Source organism: Nycticebus coucang, chromosome 18, assembly GCF_027406575.1.
Source record: "Nycticebus coucang isolate mNycCou1 chromosome 18, mNycCou1.pri, whole genome shotgun sequence".
NCBI lineage: Eukaryota > Metazoa > Chordata > Mammalia > Primates > Lorisidae > Nycticebus > Nycticebus coucang.
The window spans coordinates 74,430,014-74,448,367 of NC_069797.1; the positions used below are offsets into that span (position 1 = coordinate 74,430,014).

Genomic DNA, 18,354 nt, shown 5'->3' on the forward strand with positions numbered 1-18,354 from the left:
CAAATGGTCCATGAGAACAAGGGGCTTTCCATTGGAGGAACGGTCTCCCAGAGCCTCCCAGGGCCCTCTGCAGCCAGAAAGCTGTTCTTCCTTGGTCACTTGGGTAACCACATGCAGAGCCAGAAAGGGTTGTTACTTCATTTTTACTATTTCACATTTTTAGCAAAGAAATCAAGGTGCAAACAGGGTTTATTTCACATTAATATATTAACTGAATTTTTTTTTTTGTCAAATAAATAGGGAATTCTCTTTAAATAACCATCTCCTCACTTTGTGGCCAGTCCAGGAAGAAACAAGAGCAAATTTTAGCACATCCAAGGGGCATGAAGCTCAAAGGGAAGAGGGCAGGCTGAGGGGCTGGAGCAGGGTCAGAGTCCTTGTTCCCAGCCCACCCAGCAGCCCCCAGTGGCAAGACAGAACAGACGTGCATTCTCCAGTTCCAGTGAAGAAACCCCTTCTAGAGGGGAGAGAGAGGAGAGGGAAAGCAAATTCCAGAAACACTAGCAGGGACAGGGAGGGGCTTCCTTCCCAGGCACAGTGGCCTTGCCCCCAACACCACCCAACCGCTGGAAGCTTAAGCTTCAAAAGTCACAGAGGTGGCAACAGCATGACCAAGGGCAGAGAAGGAAGAAGAGGAGAGTGTGGGTGGGGCTGGAGCCTGGCTAACAGAATGTGGGCAGATGGTCCACAGGACAGTCCCTTCCACGCTAGGAACAGGCCAGCACAGGACGTGAGCAGGCCTGGCAGGGCCTGGTCTGAGGGCCATGAGGCTGAGTGCAGTGGACCAGACCAAGGGAGCTGGACTGAGGTGGAGGAGGTGGCCAGAGAGTCCCTGGTAGGCAGAAGCTACAAGAGCAAAACAGGAACAAGAGGATGCCCTGTGCTCCCAAGGAGAGCCCAGAGATGGTTGAGGGAGGTGCACTGAGCAGTGCCATGGGCTTCGAGCTGGCACAAGAAGCTGGGTGGTGCCTCTCCAGAGGCCAGGGGCCCCTCTGTCCCACAGCGCTAGTTTTAGTGACTGTTTATAATCAGACCTGGAGGAAGAACAAGGCCCCCCCCCCCTCCCTGAGCCCCAGCCTCAGCCCCAGGGAGGAAAAGGAAGGGGCACTGGGTGGGAGGTGGGAGGGTCTACTGGGTCTTCTTATCTTCTGGGGGGTAGTAGGGAGGTGGTGGAGGCTGGTTCTAAAGAAGGAAAAAAGAAAAGATGACATTAGAAGATTCAAAACCAAATAAGGTCTCCCTGTTCCTAACTCTGTGGATAAGGGGGCTGCCCTGGTGCCGCCACCCCCACTCACCGTAGGCATGTAGACATTGTGTGGGTTGCCGGGGTTGTAATAGGCGCTGGCAGCTGCTTCTGCGGCCTTGGCTTCAGCTGGGAGAGCAAACACACCCAGTGTTGGTGATAAACACCGCCCCCTCCTGTGGCTTCCTCAAAGGCTGAGCTCAGCCTGTGACCCCTGGCCCCCAAGGCCCAGGTGCATCAGTAAAAACAGCAGTTAAAATTTCTTTCTTTTTTTTTTTTCTTTAGAGACAGAGTCTCACTTTATCGCCCTCGGTAGAGTGCCATGGCGTCACAGTTCACAGTAACCTCCAACTCCTGGGCTTACACGATTCTCTTGCCTCAGCCTCCCAAGTAGCTGGGACCACAAGTGCCCGCCAACAATGCCAACTATTTTTTTGTTGCAGTTTGGCCGGGGCCAGGTTTGAACCCACCACCCTCGATATATGGCGCCGGTGCCCTGCTCACTGAGCCAACTTTTTCTTCTTCTTTTTGTTTTTTTTTTTTTGTAGAGACAGAGTCTCACTCTATCGCCCTGGGTAGAGTGCTGTGGCATCTCAGCTCACAGCAACCTCCAACTCACGGGCTTAGGCGATTCTCTTGCTTTGGCCTCCTGAGTAGCTGGAACTATGGGCACCTGCCACAACGCCTGGCTATTTTTTTGTTGCAGTTTGGCCGGGGCCAGGTTTGAACCTACCACACTCGATATATGGCGCCGGCGCCCTACCCACTGAGCCACAAGCGCTGCCCAACAGCAGTTAAAATTTCCTGAGCACTTGCCATGTGTTGGCACTGTCCTTTCTAGCCCTTTCACATGTCTTACCCCAGCTAATCCCCAACCCAATCCCACCAGATGGCACTATGATCATCTATTTGTAGATGACAAGATTCAGGCATACTGGGCACCATTCCTAGACCCAGGACACGTGGCTAAGGGATTGGGGGACTGGAATCCAGATCTATACCCCCAGGCAGGGGTCCCTTGGGCTAGTCCCTAGGCCAGGGTTCATCTATTATTTGGGGTTCCCAGCTGGTGGCATCTCTGAGGCTCTCTGTACAACCTCAGGAGGCAGCCCAGGGGCCTCACCTGCAGGAGTGGAGGGGACATCAGGGCCGCTGACTGGAGGTTCCATGGGCCCAGGATAGGGCGGTGGTGGAGGCTGCACATACCCCATGGCCCCATCCATCATGGGAGGTCCTGGATAGAACTCTGCTCAGCAAGGGAGCGACAGGGACATAGTTGAGTGCCCAAGCCACGCTGCTGTTGAAGGCTGCCTCCATGGGAGCCATACAGCCCAGCCCCTCAGCTGGCACCCCCTTCAAGCCTCTCCAGCTTCTCGTTAGTCCTGAAGTGTCTCCTCTATGGCCCCCTGGCTTGGGAGGAGTAGTTAATGGGTGGATGGGGTGAGGATGGACAGCAAAGGACACACTCACCAGGTGGGGGCGGTGGATAGGGGTAGCCAGGAGGGCAGGGGTACATTCCATTGGCGACTGGCGGGGGAAAGACATAGGCCCCGCTGGGCATGTAAGAGTACCCATAGGCTCCATTGGGGGCTTCACCTCTGGAGGCTATAAGCACAAGGGGAGAGAGAAGTGAGTGTCGCCTGCCTTGGGGATTGGGAGAGGATGGCCCTGCTGCCTGCAGAGGGGAGCTGCTGGGCCCAAGCCTGTGCCCCACAGGCATGCCCTACCCACTCCATTCCACTCTCCACCCACCTCTGCGTCTTCCTGGGCCAGGGATGAGGCAAGGGGAGAAGATGGGAGAGAGGTCAGAGCCTGGGCAAGGACGGTACGGGGAGGGGCTGGGAGGTTGTGTGCTGAGCACATCGCTTGGGGATTTAGACTAGTTGCAAATGATAGCTTAATGGCTGGGTTTTTGTTTTTAGCAGGCCACTGTAAAAATGTCCTTGACTCTGAACACCTCTGTTGAAATGTCATATACTAGCACCAGGCAAGGGAAACCCAGCCTTGGAGATAAGGGCCAATGGTAATTACAGGCTTTCTTCCCAGTCCTCAGGCCTGGTCAACCTGGTGCCCACACACTTAGCTCCTGAGTGCTTAAAAAGTAAAATAAAAAGTAAAAGCCCCACACTAACGTGTTCTTGGCCCTTAATCTGTAGAACCCCATCTCCTACCTTGAGATGCCACCTGGAGCATCCGCTGTCCAAACTCAATGGCGCCCCCTGCTGTGAAGGTCAACTTGTAGGAAGCAGAGCCTTCCCAGCCACCTGCAAAGTGAACAAGCAGCACAGGGAAGGAAAAGAAAAGAGGTGACACCGGAGCAGGCCTGTGGGGAAAGGACCTGCAACGTGCAGGGCTTCTGTCTCTGGGCCATGGCTGCTCTGGCCTGATCCCCGCCTATGAGCTAGCGCTGCAGTCTGGCCTGGCTCCTCTGTACCCATCTGCCCCCTTCGAACAGGAGGCTTTTCCTTCTTGGAAAAAGCCCAGTCCCCACTCCCCGGCCTGGTAAACACAGGCACTAAGGCCACCTTGGTTTGGTTTTAGCACTCAGCAACCTCCCTGGAGGAAGTATATTCAGCAATAACTGATGTTCCAGTTCAGAGTAGATCTATTTTTCTGAGAGAGCTAAAGGATGGCCCCCGGCCCCTCTAGCCTGGTGCCCAAAAGTAGACCAAGAGCTCCTCAAAATCAAGGCTTAGGCCTGGCTAGGTGTGAAGGTAAGTTCAATGCAGAGGCCTCTGGTGTCTACAAAAGAGCTGGCCACAAAACTGGGCCTTTCAGGCTTCCCAGGGGGCAACTGCCTGTTCCTGGCTCTTGAGAAAAGGCCTTTCCCAAGAATCTGACACAGATCCTTCTAGAATCTAAAATTTGTACACACTCCCCAGGTCACAATTAGCATCTTTATTTAGTTGTAGTCTCTGAAAGGGTGATCTGAGCTGCCATCTTTAATACTAGGATTTTGTCCCAGCACTTAGCAACCAAAACCCACCTCTGCTGCCCAGCTGGCAGCCCAAGGGTTCCTCTTGAGCCAGGAAAAAGGCCAGGCTAGGGCAGTAGGGGTCCAAGGAGGGTATCCACAAGGCAGCAGTCAGAGACACCCAGGGCACCTCCCTAAAAGCCCCCTCCATGTCCCTGAGCACCCCATCACCTACCTCCTGCTTCAGCCTTCACTGTTCCCTTAATATAGTTTGCACCAAACACAGGCTGCTTGATTTCACAGTCCTTCATCAGATAAAACGGCATCATGAAGGACTGCATGACGTCCTTCCCCTTGGAGAGGAAAATGACCTGCAGGGAGAGGGGCGGAGGGCCATGAGCACCTGACCCAGGGCTCCCTCCTCCTGCGTCCTGCGAGTGATGAGTCTGCTCCCAGGCTTGGCAGCCTCAGGGCCCTCTCTGCACCACACGCTCCTAGAGCAGCAGCCTTATGTAACTTGAGAAAAACATGCCGATCACAGACAGTGTGTGTGAGAGGGACAGACTGCACTGTCATTTAAGTGGCAGGGTGGAGGTGGCAGATATGGCACATAAATGAAGAGGCCTACAAAGCTGGGGAAGAGCAGGCAGAGACAAGTTAGGAAAGGATTCCTGAAAAGAGGAGTCTCCAGCCTGAATTTTGCCGGACGGAGAACGATGGCATGGCAGGGGCATTAACTCCCAGGAGAAAGGGGACTGTCATAGCCTTCCCAAGATGTCACTGCCCCAACAGAAGCAAGAGTATCCTGTGCTTGGACAACTCTTTGGTTAGTTTTAAACCCATGACTTCAATTTGTGACTGAAGACATAACCTGAGCCTCCAGAGGTCAGGTTTTGAGACTCTGGTCTCCGCAAAGTTGTGGAGATTAGGACCTGAAAATGTGCTCTTTTCCTTCCAGTTATCTTTTTTTTTTGGTTGCAGTTTGGCCAAGGACACGTTTGAACCCACCACCCTTGGTATATGGGGCCGGTACCCTACTCACTGAGCAACAGGCGCCACATCCTTCCAGCTATCTTTTTTTTTTGTGTGTGTGTGGTTTTTGGCCAGGGCTGGGTTTGAACCTGCCACCTCCGGCATATGGGACCGGTGCCCTACTCCTTGAGCCACAGGCGCCACCCCAGCTATCTTTAAGTTTTTTTTTTTAGACACCATCTCACTTTGTCACCCTTGGTATCACAAGTCTTAAATAGCTACAGGCAGGGATCCTTTTCCAAGAACATCCATTTGTGTTTCTCCACCTTAGAGTCCGGGGGACTAATGCTCAGGCAAGGCCCATTCTGGAGCCTGGCAGTTCTCACTCTGCAGGGTGCTGCCGGGCTCTCTGCCCAGTTCGCAGGCTATGCAACTGCATCCTGTTTACCACATCTATCACTCTGGATGCACACAGGCTTCCTGGGTTACTCTTACAACAATCAAAATACATGCGGTAACAGTCTCTTGTCCCCAGACCCAAGTCATCCCAGCAGCTGCAAACAAGTACATAGAAATGGTGCAGCAGCAGCTCTGGACTTTGCTTGGATTCACTGCCCAGTGTTCAATTTAGCTTCACCTAAAGAGCCTAGTGGTCGGCACCTATAGCTCAAGCAGCTAAGGCACCGGCCACATACACCAGAACTGACGGGTTCGAATCCAGCCTGGGTCTGCCAAACAATGACCCCCTACAACCAAAAACAGCTGGGCGCTGTGGTAGGCACCTGTAATCCCAGCTACTTGGGAGGTTGAAGCAAGAGAATCACTTAAGCCCAAGAGTTTGACGTTGCCCTGAGCTGTGACGCCACAGCACTCTTCCCAGGGAGACAGTTTTGTTTTTTTTTGTAGAGACAGAGTCTCACTGTACCGCCCACGGTAGAGTGCCGTGGCGTCACACGGCTCAGAGCAACCTCCAGCTCTTGGGCTTACACGATTCTCTTGCCTCAGCCTCCCGAGTAGCTGGGACTACAGGCGCCCGCCACAACACCCGGCTATTTTTTTTTGTTGTTGCAGTTTGGCCGGGGCAGGGTTTGAACCCACCACCCTTGGTATATGGGGCCGGCGCCCTACTCACTGAGCCACAGGCGCTGCCCCCAGGGAGACAGTTTGAGACTCTGTCTCAAAAAAAAGGCAGCACCTGTGGCTCAAAGGAGTAGGGTGCCGGACCCATATGCTGGAGGTGGTGGGTTCAAACCCAGCCCCAGCCAAAAACTGCAAAAAAAAAAAAGCCACACAATTCACAAGCCTGAGGCAGTCCTAAGACTAAGTAAGACTCACACCACCTCCAAGAGTAATGAGACTCCAAACCAACCATCCTGCGGTACAACTCACCCGGTAAGGGGTAAGGTAGACAGTGCCTTTCTTGGTCCCTTTGAAGGCTTCTGGGACATTCTTCATATCATTAAATGTAAGTTCCACATGATCATAGGACATTAAGATGCTGTGACGAGAAGAGGAAAGGCTGTGATGAGACAGTACGGAGATGTGACGTAACCATCCCCAGACAGTGCACCCAACTGCCTCAACAGTGCTGTGCTGAAACTATTAATACAGCCATGGAATAGATGAGCAGGTTAGGGTTCCACAGAATTCCCCACCCCCACTACGGCCAAGTGACCAACACAACAGCAGATCTGCAGGGCTCAGCCATCATCCTTCAAGGCAAGCTAGATTATCTGGGTTAACTCTTCTCTTTTAACTACTTGTGATAAGTGAACGGATTTTCCTGGGGGCATCACAAGTGAACTGGTTTTCCTGGGGGTATCATTTTCAACTCTAATATATGAACTTGTCTAAAACATGACTCTACATATTACAAAAAGGCCTCCTTCAGGATTCTTTTAAAACCCGGGGTTTTAAAGCTGGGTCTTGGGGCGGCGCCTGTGGCTCAAAGGAGTAGGGCACCGGCTGCATAGGCCGGGGGTGGGAGGTTCAAACCCAGCCCCAGCTAAAAAAAAAACTGCAAAAAAAAAAAAAAAAAAGCTGGGTCTTCAGGGATATCTGTCCATGAAGCCCATGAGATGGTTGGGTATGTGCATTTTTCTGAGAGGGGAAGTCTGCAGCTTCCATCATTCTCAAAGAGGTTCATGACTAGAAGAGTAAAGTTTCACTGTTTTATTTATTTATTTTTTAGACAGAGTCACACTGTGCTGCCCTTGGTAGAGTGTCATGACATCATAATTCACAGTAACCTCAAAATCTTGAGCTCAAGTGATCCCCTTGTCTTCAGCTTCCTGAGTAGCTGGGACTACAGGCGCCCACCACAGCTCCAAGCTAGTTTTTTTTTTTTTTTTGTAGATACAGAGTCTCACCGTACCACCCTTGGGTAGAGTGCCATGACGTCACATGGCTCACAGCAACCTCTAACTCTTGGGCTTACGCGATTCTCTTGCCTCAGCCTCCCAAGCAGCTGGGACTACAGGCGCCCACCACAACGCCCGGCTACTTTTTTGTTGCAGTTTGGCTGGGGCTGGGTTTGAACCCCCCACCCTTGGCATATGGGGCTGGCGCCCTACTCACTGAGCCACAGGCGCCACCTGCTCCAAGCTAGTTTTTAGAGACGGGGTCTTGCTTTTGCTCAGGTTGGTCTCAAACTCCTGACCTCAAGCAATCCACCCTTCTCAGTCTCCCGGAGTGCTAGGATTACAGGCATCAGCCACCCGCCTGGCCCTAAGTTTCACTATTTTATTTTATTTATTTATTTATTTTATTTTATTTTTTTGCAGTTATTGGCCAGGGCTGGGTTTGAACCCGCCACCTCTGGCATATGGGGCCGGTGCGCCACTCCTTTGAGCCACAGGCACCACCCTAGTTTCACTATTTTATTATTATTTTTTTTTTGGTTGCAGTTCGGCCGGGGCTGGGCCTGAACCCGCTACCCTGGGCATATGGGGCCAGCGCCCCACCGACTGAGCCACAGGCGCCGCCCACACTATTTTAAATATCACGTTTTGAATGTTGGACTTAAACTTCAATTATTGTAGACACAACTTATTCAGACATGAAGCTGAAGCACTTTCTTTTTTTTTTTTTTGTAGAGACAGTCTCACTGTACTGCCCTCGGGTAGAGTGCCGTGGCATCACACGGCTCACAGCAACCTCTAACTCTTGGGCTTACGCGATTCTCCTGCCTCAGCCTCCCAAGCAGACGGGACTACAGGCGCCCGCCACAACGCCCGGCTATTTTTTTTTTTGTTGCAGTTTGGCTGGGGCTGGGTTTGAACCCGCCACCCTCGGCATATGGGGCCGGCACCCTACTCACTGAGCCACAGGTGCCTCCCACTGAAGCACTTTCTAAAACAGGGCACCCACTTATGTAGCAGTGCTGAGCCCTAAGCCATGTAGAAGGCCCAGCAGGACAGATATGTTCTTGTCCCACAAAAGGCCTACTGAGAAAGAAAAACAGTCCCCAAAGATGTTGCCAAATGGCATCAAAAGCTGCCCTGGCCTGGGAAATGACTTGAACACAGAGGTGCAACAAACCAGTGAGCAACATGAGGTTTCTCTGATTACATGATTAAAAGGTTCAAGTTTACATGGTTCTATTTATCTTCTCCCTCCTCCCAAATATCACCACTTTCTTGAATGGACAAGGGGTTAAGTGTGAAATAAAACAGGTACAATAAAAGAGTACAGCTCAGAGAAAAGAAGCAATTACAAGGAACGGGTTGGGCTCTTCAGACTATGAGCAGGTAAGATGGAGGGAAGGTAAGCATTCTGAGGCGGGGTCACCCTAGGTGTTCTCTGACTCATCAAGTCTTCCCAAGTGACAGGTTAGGTGACTATAAGGTTCTGACTCCACCATGTCTACCTTGGAGACTGAGGTTCTTCCTAAACTCCATCTGCCTTCAAGAGGCGATTTAGGGTCAGCATAGTTCAACCCAGGGCTGGCTGGTCTGATTCTCAAATACCCCAGAAGCAAAAGGAGAGATAAGCCATCCAAGGAGTTGCAAGACTGGGAGAGACAGACTGCATTAGGCAAGGGGTTAGGGGGTTTGGGGATAGTAGAGATAACTTTGAAGTTAGGAGACCTCTGCCCTGAGGAGTGATCCAAGCCAATAGGCTTTCAATAGAAAGAGGCAAGGGACTAACCTTTTCTTTTCTTTTTTTCTTGTAGAGACAGAGTCTCACTTTATGGCCCTCGGTAGAGTGCCATGGCATCATACAGCTCACAGCAACCACCAACTCCTGGGCTTAAGCGATTCTCTTGCCTCAGCCTCCCGAGTAGCTGGGACTACAGGCGCCTGCCACAACGCCCGGCTATTTTTTGGTTGCAGTTCAGCCGGGACCGGGTTTGAACCCGCAACCCTCGCCGACTGAGCCACAGGCGCCGCCCGGGACTAACCTTTTCAAGGACCCACACAGGGCCAGGAATCGTGTTAGATGTTTGACAAACGTCATCTATTTAATTTCACTTCTGGGGCCTTAGTTTCTCACCTGGAACCTGAGCGAATATAATGGAAAGCTGTATACTGGTAGTTGATCCTATTAACTAACTTGGGAGTCAAGACTCCCTTCCTGGAATTTGCCATCTCTTTTACAGAGTGGTGATCTCGGCAAGGTACTTAAGCTCTCTGTGCCTTAGTTCCCCATCTGTGAAACGCGTATAAAATAGTTTCTGCCGCACAAAATTTAAGTATTAAAGAAGGTACTATGACACGTAGTAACACGGTAAACGTCCAATAAATGACAATTATTTTTGTTGGATGGTCCTCCCAACTCTCAAAGTCATAATTCTGGAAAAGGGCTCAAGAACCACCCCTAGGCCCCACTAATCGCCCTTTTCGAAAAGCCGTCCCTACCCTGCCGCACCCACTCCCGCCCCCACCCCCAGCTAATCGCAAAATTCTGGCTCCTCCCCCACGACCCGCCCAACCTTCTCCCAGCCCCGCCCCCAGCCGTTACCCCCCCCACATTCGCACTCCACCGGTTTTCTCTCTCCAAGGGTTTACTCCCCACCGCCCGTGGCCCAGGACCCACGGCCCACCACCTTCCACCCACACCCTAGACACCCAAATTTCGGTCCTCCAGGATCCTTCCGCATTGTTTTCACCTCTCGGTGTTGTTCACGATTACTCCGCCGCCCTCCGAATGATTCTTGTTGAGCGCCATGGTCTCTCGGAAAGGGGTCCCGAGACTCGCAACTAAGGGCGCTTGCGCCCTTCTTTGGCCCGCCCCCAGTGGCGTCGTTCGTATTACAGTCAGCCAATCACAGCTCCTCTGTGGAGGCTGGGCCAACCACCTGATCTCTAGCGTCACGTGGTAATAGTTTACTCCATCTCCCCTCCCCCCGAGTTTCGCCTGCATCATAAACCAGTTGAAGACTACAATTCCCAGGAGGCAATGCTCCCGCCACCTCGCCCTCTTTTTCGGCTGGCGGAAGGTTGCATTCTGGAATTTGTAGTCTCACCTAGGCTTGGAGCTTCTCCACTATTTGCATAACCAATCGGCTTGTGCATGTCCCACCCCGCCTCCTCAGTGGGATTGGAATAAGCAGTTTGGCTTTTCCCAGGGCATAATCTTAAAGGCCTAGGGACGCTGACTCAGAGAGCTCACGCCAACATATGACACTCTGATCTATCACATACGGGACATCTTCACTCAGCAGACGTTTATGGAGCACTTAGACGTGGGGGTCACTGCAGCCTCTTAGATCTAACAGCCTACGGCCCAGTTTCTTCCAGGACGTGGTGGCTTGGCTGAGTCCGAATAAACTGCCATTCCTTTAACCAGACCCAACAACAACAACAGGGTGGGCTGTGAGGATCTCCGAGTGGGGAGGGAAGGATGGGCCAGCGCCTCCACGATCCCTACACCACGTTCACTGGGTGGGAGGACGCAAATCGCCCTGTGCCTGCAAAGCAGCTGGCCTCGCAGTGGCGCTGCTTCCTCTAGAATATTCTGGTTTTGTAGTCCCTCCCTTCCTCCCTGAAGGGTCCCCACTGGAAGATTTGAACAAGGCTTGGAATAATTGAGTGGAACTAGGCACGGTGTGAGACCCGCCATCGAGTTATACGGTTTACAAAATAGGGCTGACTCATTTTAGCTCGTGACCCGGCCCTGGGCGTCCTCCACGGAGCAGTTGTAGTTATCTTAACTCTCCCACCTCCAAGGCGAATCTTTGAGGGGGAGAATAGGAACCTTACATCCCACGTGGCAGTCCCAGGACCTCATTAATCTTAAGGGATCAGAGTTTGATTTTTAAGTCTTCAACGGATTCCCTGACATGGGGTGACCAATTTCATGTTTTGAGGGGGGTTTCCTATAAGAAGGAACAAAAACTGCCTCGCTAGGAAAAATCATGAAACAGCCTTCTGTGAGGTCCTGTGCAAGAAAGGCCAGTTTGGACTCTGTAAGACAAGTGCAGTGAGTTAAGGATGGTTGTAATTAAATCTGCCTCGCATGGTTAGATTAATTTTGGCACATTCAATCTGTATAGCCTTTATGAAGAATTAAGTTAAACTCTGTTGATAGGGAAAGATTTGTCAAGGTTTATTAAGTACAGCATAGTACATAAATATACTTGCATTTATATAAAAAATAGGATATACAGGGCGGCGCCTGTGGCTCAAAGGGGTGGAGCGCCAGTCCCATATGCTGAAGGTGGCAGGTTCATACCCAGCCCCGGCCGAAAAAAAAAATAGGATATACATATAACATTTCTGTAAACATTCACCAGAAAATATTTGTGGCATTTTCCCATGGAGGCATGAGTCTGGAGATTTGGGTTGGGCTAGTGACTCAGCACGCTATGGACTGTACTTTTTTTTTTTTTTATTTCCCTGAGACAGAGCCTCAAGCTGTCTACCCTGGGTAGACTGCCGTGGCATCACAGCTCACAGCAACCTCCAACTCCTGGGCAAAGCGATTCTCCTGCCTCAGCCTCCCAAGTAGCTGGGACTACAAGCGCCTGCCACAACGCCCAGCCATTTTTGGTTGCAGCCGTCATTGTTGTTTGGCTGCCAGGGCTGGATTCGAATCTGCCAGCTCAGGTGTATGTGGCTGGCTCCTTAGCTGCTTGAGCCACAGGCGCCATGCCAGACTGTGCTTTTTGTTGTTGTTGATACAGTTTCACTCTGTCAGCCTGGGTAGACTGCATCATAGCTCAAACTCTTAGGCTCAAGAGATCCCTTGCCTCAGCCTCCTGCATAGCTAGGATTACAAGCACCTGCCACAATGCCTGGCTACTTTGAGACCAGATCTGGCTCTTGCTCCCGCTGGTCTCTAACTCATGAGTTCAAGCAATCTACCTGCCTCACTCCCAGAGTGCTGGGATTACAGGTGTGAGCCACTACACCCAGCCTGGATTATCCTCTTTATGCTGTTTAAATTTTTAATTTTTTTTTCTGGCTCAGTGCCCATAGCACAGAGGGTGGAGGGTTTGAATCTAACCTGGCCTGCTAAAACAACAAGGACAACTGCAACAACATAAAAATAGCTGGGGGGAGGGGGTGGGATGTAGGGCACTGGCCCCATATACCGAGGGTGGCGGGTTCAAACCAGGGCCCTGCCAAACTGCAACAAAAAAATAGCCGAGTGTTGTGGCAGGCGCCTGTAGTCCCAGCTACTCGGGAAGCTGAGGTAAGAGAATTGCATAAGCCCAGGAGTTGGAGGTTGCTGTGAGCTGTGACACCATGGCACTCTACCATGGGTGACATAGTGACACTCTGTCTCAATAAATAAACAGGCTCAGCGCCTGTAGCTCAAGTGGCTAAGGCGCCAGCCATCTACACCAGAACTGGCGGGTTTGAATCTAGCCTGGACCTGCCAAACAACAATGACAACTACAACCAAAAGTATCTGGGCGTTGTGGTGGGCGCCTGTAGTCCCAGCTACTTGGGAGGCTGAGGCAAGAGAATAGCTTAAGCCCAGAAGTTGGAGGTTGCTGTGAGCTGTGATGCTATGGCACTCTACCCAGGGGGACAGCTTGAGGCTCTGTCTCAAAAAAATAAATAAATAGGGGGTGCCTGTGGCTGAGTGGGTAGGGCCCTGGCCCCATATACTGAGGGTGGCGGGTTCAAACCCAGCCCTGGCCAGCTAAAACAGCAGTGGTAACTGCAACAAAAAATAGCCGGGTGTTGTGGCGGGCGCCTATAGTCCCAACTTTTCGGTAGCCTGAAGCAGGAGAATCGCTTAAGCCCAAGAGGTGGAGGTTGCTGTGAGTTGTGACTCTACGGCACTCTACCAAGGGTGACATAGTGAGACTCTGTCTCAAAAAAAAAAAAAATGAACATAGTAAAAATAATTATAAAGCAGCTCATTCTTGTAATCCTAGTACTGTGGGAGGCTGAGGTGGAAGATTACTTAAGGCTGGGAGTTTGAGACCAGCCTGGGCAATGTAGTGAACTCACCACCTCCAATAGGGCCGGCGCCCTACCCCTTTGAGCCACAGGTGCCGCTCATTAATTGATTCTCTTGCCTGAGACTCCCAAGTAACTGGGACTACAGGCACCTGCCACAAAGCCTGGCTATTTTTGTTGTTGTTGTTGTAATTGTCATTGTTGTTTGGCAGGCCTGGGCTGGGTTCGCCCACCAGCCCCAGTGTATGTGTCTGGCACCCTAGCCGCTGAGCTACAGGAGCTGAGCCTAATATTTTAAATATTAATGATAAATTCAAAATGAAAGAGAAAATTCACCCAGCAATTGGTATGCAGGAATGGCTGCTATAAGGACCATAAATGAGAAGGTGGGGATAACTGTCCAGCCCCACCCCCACTTCTTTGCCAAACTAGGTTGGAGGCAGAGGCAGATCCAAGTTTTTCGGGGCTTGAAGCTTATATAATTTTGGAGGCTCTTGTTAAGAAATAAAAAGCAGGGGTGGCACCTGTGGCTCATGGAGTAGGGTGCTGGTCCCATATGCTGGAGGTGGCGGGTTCAAACCTAGCCCCAGCCAAAAACCAAAAAAAAAAAAAAAAAGAAATAAAAAGCACAGTTTTGCATATGCAGTGTTGTGGCCACCCAGAGGCCTCCTGACAGGAGGGGAAATGTCTTGAAGAGGAAGCTGAACAGAGAGATAAAAGGCTTAACTGATTCCCGCTAGAGTATCCAACATTTGCAAGTTTTATAAAAACATATGACCATGTGAACACATTGCTAGGGTTGCTCCCATGCCCTGGCAGGAGTTGGTTGTTTCCAGCACTCACACCAAAGGCCTCAACAACAGTAACTTGAAGCTGGTCAGTAGCAAGAGGGCTCTCTGAGCTCAGGTCTCAGTACTCAGACCACTTCTCCTCCCTTGTGTCTTGCTCTGTCTGTTTACAGTAATGATCTTTTGCTGAGCTGTACTTGCTCATATCCTCCAGACCAGAGCTTCCTGAGTGGTGCGGGAAGAGGGAGTGCAGCTATGCCGGAAATACGAGCCAGGCAGGGGCTAGATGGCTGAGCCCCTACGTTGTCACCTCTTGACTCCCAAGAAGATTCATCTGTTTGCTCCAGTGAGCCAAACAAATATCATTTGTGCCATGATATATACCATCCCATCAAAAAAGTCAGCAAGCAGTTTACCAGATGGTGGCTTTCAATGTGTTTTATGAGGGTGGCGCCTGTGGCTCAGGGAGTAGGGTGCCGGTTCCATATACCGAGGGTGGTGAACCTGGCCCAGCCAAACTGCAAGAAAAGAATAGCTGGGCAGCGCCTGTGGCTCAGTCGGTAGGGCGCCGGCCCCATATACCGAGGGTAGCGGGTTCAAACCCAGCCCCGGCCAAACTGCAACCAAAAAATAGCCGGGCGTTGTGGCGGGCGCCTGTAGTCCCAGCTACTCGGGAGGCTGAGGCAAGAGAATCGCTTAAGCCCAGGAGTTGGAGGTTGCTGTGAGCTGTGTGAGGCCACAGCACTCTACAGAGGGCCATAAAGTGAGACTCTGTCTCTACAAAAAAAAAAAAAAAAAAAGGAATAGCTGGGCAGGGGTGGCGCCTGTGGCTCAGAGGAGTAGGTGCCAGCCCCATATGCCAGAGGTGGTGGGTTCAAACCCAGCCCCAGCCAAAAACTACAAAAAAAAAAAAAAATAGCTGGGCGTGTGGCGGGCACCTGTAGTCCCAAGTACTTAGGAGGCTGAGGCAAGAGAATCGCTTAAGCCCAAGAGTTTGAGGTTGCTGTGAGCTGTGATGCCATGGCACTTACTGAGGGCAACATAGTGAGACTCTGTCTCAAAAAAAAAAGTCCTTTTTTTTTTGGGTGGTGCCTGTGGCTCAAGGAGTAGGGTGCCGGTCCCCTATGCCGGAGGTGGTAGGTTCAAACCTAGCCCCGGCCAAAAAACAAAAAAAAAACAAAAAAAAGTCCTTTTACTTTTCTTTTTTTCTTTTTTTTGAGACAGAGTCTTGATGCCACAAGAAAATTTATTTAAAAACTATTTAACCATTTTAATCATAAATGTTATTTTTTTCCCCAGGAGACTGAATTACATCAGCAGCTTTAAAAAATTGAAAGTAGGGTGGCGCCTGTGGCTCAGTGAGTAGGGCGCCAGTGAGTAGAGCCCATATACCGATGGTGGCGGGTTCAAACTCAGCCCCGGCCAAACTGCAACAAAAATAGCCAGGCATTGTGGCGAGCACCTGTAGTCCCAGCTACTTGAGAGGCTGAGGCAAGAGAATCACCTAAGCCCAAGAGCTGGAGGTTGCTGTGAGCTGTGATGCTACAACACTCTACTGAGGGTGACAAAGTAAAACTCTGTCTCTAAAAAAAAAAAATTGAAAGCAAAAGAGAGGCGTATAAACACAGTGATTATTCCCTGTGCACATCAATACATTTGGAATTAAAAAAAAATTTGAGGGGCAGCGCCTGTGGCTCAATGGAGTAGAGCACCAGCCCCATATGCCGGAGTGGCAAGTTCAAACCCAGCCCCAGCCAAAAACTGCAAAAAAAAAAAGAAATTTGAGGTGCAACACCGTATGGCACTCAACGACTCTGTCTCAAAAACAAAAAGAAAAACAAACAAACAAAAAATGATTTGGGCTCAGCACCTGTAGCTCAGTGGCTAGGGCGCCAGCCACATACACTGGAGCTGGCAGATTTGAACCCAGCCCGGGCCTGCCAAACAACGATGACAATTACAACGAAAAAATAGCCAGGCGTTGTGGCAGGTGCCTGTAGTACCAGCTACTTGGGAGGCTGAGGCAAAAGAATTGCTTAAGCCCAAGAGTTTGAGGTTGCTGCAAGCTGTGATGCCACGGCACTCTACCCAGAGCGACATAATAACACTCTGTCTCAAAATAAAGAAAGAAAGAAAGAAAATAAAGGGTCCAGGTCCAGTCAAGACCTAGAAACCACACAAGCTGTTTAGTTTTTGAAACAGAGTCTCTGTCAACCCAGGCAAGAGTGCAGTGCAGTAATGTCATCATAGCTCACAGCTACCTCAAATTCCTTGGCTCAAGCAATCCTCCCGCCTCAGCCTCCTGAGTAGCTGGGACTACAGGCGCCTGCCACAATGCCAGGCTAGTTTTTCTATTTTTAGTAGAGATGGGGGTCTTACTCTTTCTCAGGCTAGTGTCAAACTTCTTGGCTCAAGGGATCCTACCACCTCAGCCTCCCAGAGTGCTGGGACTACAGGTGTCAGCCCTGGTGTCTGGCCCACACTATTTGAAAAGATATTTTTCTGGAATCAACTAACCGTAAAGTTAGGTAACTAGGTAACTGCAAAGGTGAAAAAAAGGATTTTCAGGTGACTTAGAAGTAGCAACCACAAGCAGCAGCCCCAAAGCCTAGGGCTGGGGGAAGGAAAGGAAACGTTGCAATTATTACGACACAGGAGCTTGGAGGCTGGAAGGAGGAGCTCCAGCCCTCTGAGTGCTGGTGTCTCTGAAGGGGGCTCAGGGTAGCTGGTTCTTTAAGGGTTGGAAAAAGTAGAAATCAATTCAGCTAGGGCTAAAGAACTACAGCTGCCCCAGTGAAGAAGCTTTCCTGGGTGCCCTCAGATGAAGCCAGCAGGTAAGAATCAGGGCACTTCTCCAGCCCTGCAGAAGAAGCCCTTCTTCCTAGCGCCCCCTGTTGGCAGAGCCTGGCAGGCAGCAGCAGGCAGGGGAGAAACCAGGCCCTCTGAGTCCCAACTGGAGCATGGCAGAACTTAGTGGGTATGCTGTTATGGCTTGAATTTTGTCCCCCTCAACCCAAACCATATGTTGAAGTCCTAACCCCCCAGCACCTTATAATGTGACCTTATTTGGAAATAGCATTGTTGAGGACATAATTAAAGATGAGGTCATTAGGGTGGGCCCCAATCCAATGTGACTAGTGTCCTTGTAAGAAAAGGAAACTTGGACACAGACATGCACGCAGGGAGAACGCCATACAAAGATAAAGGCAGAGCTCTACAAGCCAAGGATTGCTAAACATCATCAGCAAAGCCCCAGAAGCAGGAGAAAGGCGAGAGGCAGGGATCGATTCTCTCCTCCCAAGGAATCAGCCTTTTGGCACCCGGACTTCTGGCCTCCAGTACCGTGAGACAATACATTTCCATTGTTGAAGCCATCTAGTTTGTGGTACAGCCCTAGCAAATTAACATGATGCCTTTGGAGCTGAGATCCAATAGCTTGGCACATCTCCAAACAATGCTTGACCCAGGGGAGGAGAGCCTCAGCATGCTGGCTGGGACAGTGGGCATCTCTGCAGCAGCCCAGAGGACAGCAGATTAGAAGCTCTCCCATTCTCCAGGCACAACGGAAACCCCATATTATTATCCTACCGAGGGGGAAGATGCCCCAAACATGCCTGAGGTTGAATTTCTTACCTTCTTGGTGAAGGACAGCTCATCATTGAATTTTATTTAATTTGGGCAAAATATCAAAATGAACATTTCTTGTACATTAGTGTTGTGGAATAAATTCATACATGATACACCAATTTTTTTTTCCATTGGGCCAGTTGTCATCTCTCTGATAACCCAGTAAGAGAAAGAAAGTTCCCGGTAAGCCTAACTTTCTGTCATTTGCTGCTGGCTGAGCTGCTGTGGAGATGCCATGTGAGGCGTCGGTGCTGTGGAAGTGAGCTATTTCAGGGTGAGTCCGTTTTGACTGTGGCTATTTGAAGAACACAAGTTCTCTGATTCTTCTTTGGGAGGCAGGGCCAGAAGCATGTCTGGGGCTGTTTTTGGTTGCTATGGAGATGGGTCCCACACTGAGGTTCCCAGCCTGGACCTCCCTGCTCCATCAAGTTCAGTGTCCTCAGACATAGCTGC

General features: G+C 50.7%; 1 protein-coding gene across 2 annotated transcripts; it reads right to left on the minus strand.

Moving 5' to 3' along the window:
• Positions 1–171: 171 nt before the first annotated feature.
• Positions 172–10,487, minus strand: WBP2 (WW domain binding protein 2). Of its 2 annotated transcripts, XM_053569573.1 has the most exons (8): positions 10,240–10,487; positions 6,519–6,627; positions 4,393–4,528; positions 3,415–3,507; positions 2,714–2,848; positions 2,367–2,489; positions 1,296–1,372; positions 172–1,182 (listed from the first exon to the last, which is right to left on the minus strand). In XM_053569573.1, exons 1-8 carry the CDS (start codon positions 10,296–10,298, stop codon positions 1,129–1,131), a joined length of 786 nt encoding a protein of 261 aa, XP_053425548.1. In that variant the 5' UTR covers positions 10,299–10,487; the 3' UTR covers positions 172–1,128. The 2 variants fall into 2 exon arrangements, with proteins under 2 accessions (XP_053425548.1, XP_053425549.1); XM_053569574.1 differs by lacking the exon at positions 2,714–2,848 and having other exon boundaries at positions 10,240–10,481.
• Positions 10,488–18,354: the final 7,867 nt, after the last annotated feature.

Excerpts from the sequence above, each read along its gene's own strand:
- WBP2 (XM_053569573.1), bottom strand. The coding sequence starts at position 10,298 with ATGGCGCTCAACAAGAATCATTCGGAGGGCGGCGGAGTAATCGTGAAC. Across the intron at positions 4,529-6,518 it reads TCTACCTTACCCCTTACCGG|GTCATTTTCCTCTCCAAGGG; the intron begins GTGAGTTGTACC and ends CTCTCCCTGCAG. Across the intron at positions 2,490-2,713 it reads CTATCCACCGCCCCCACCTG|AGTTCTATCCAGGACCTCCC; the intron begins GTGAGTGTGTCC and ends CTTGCTGAGCAG.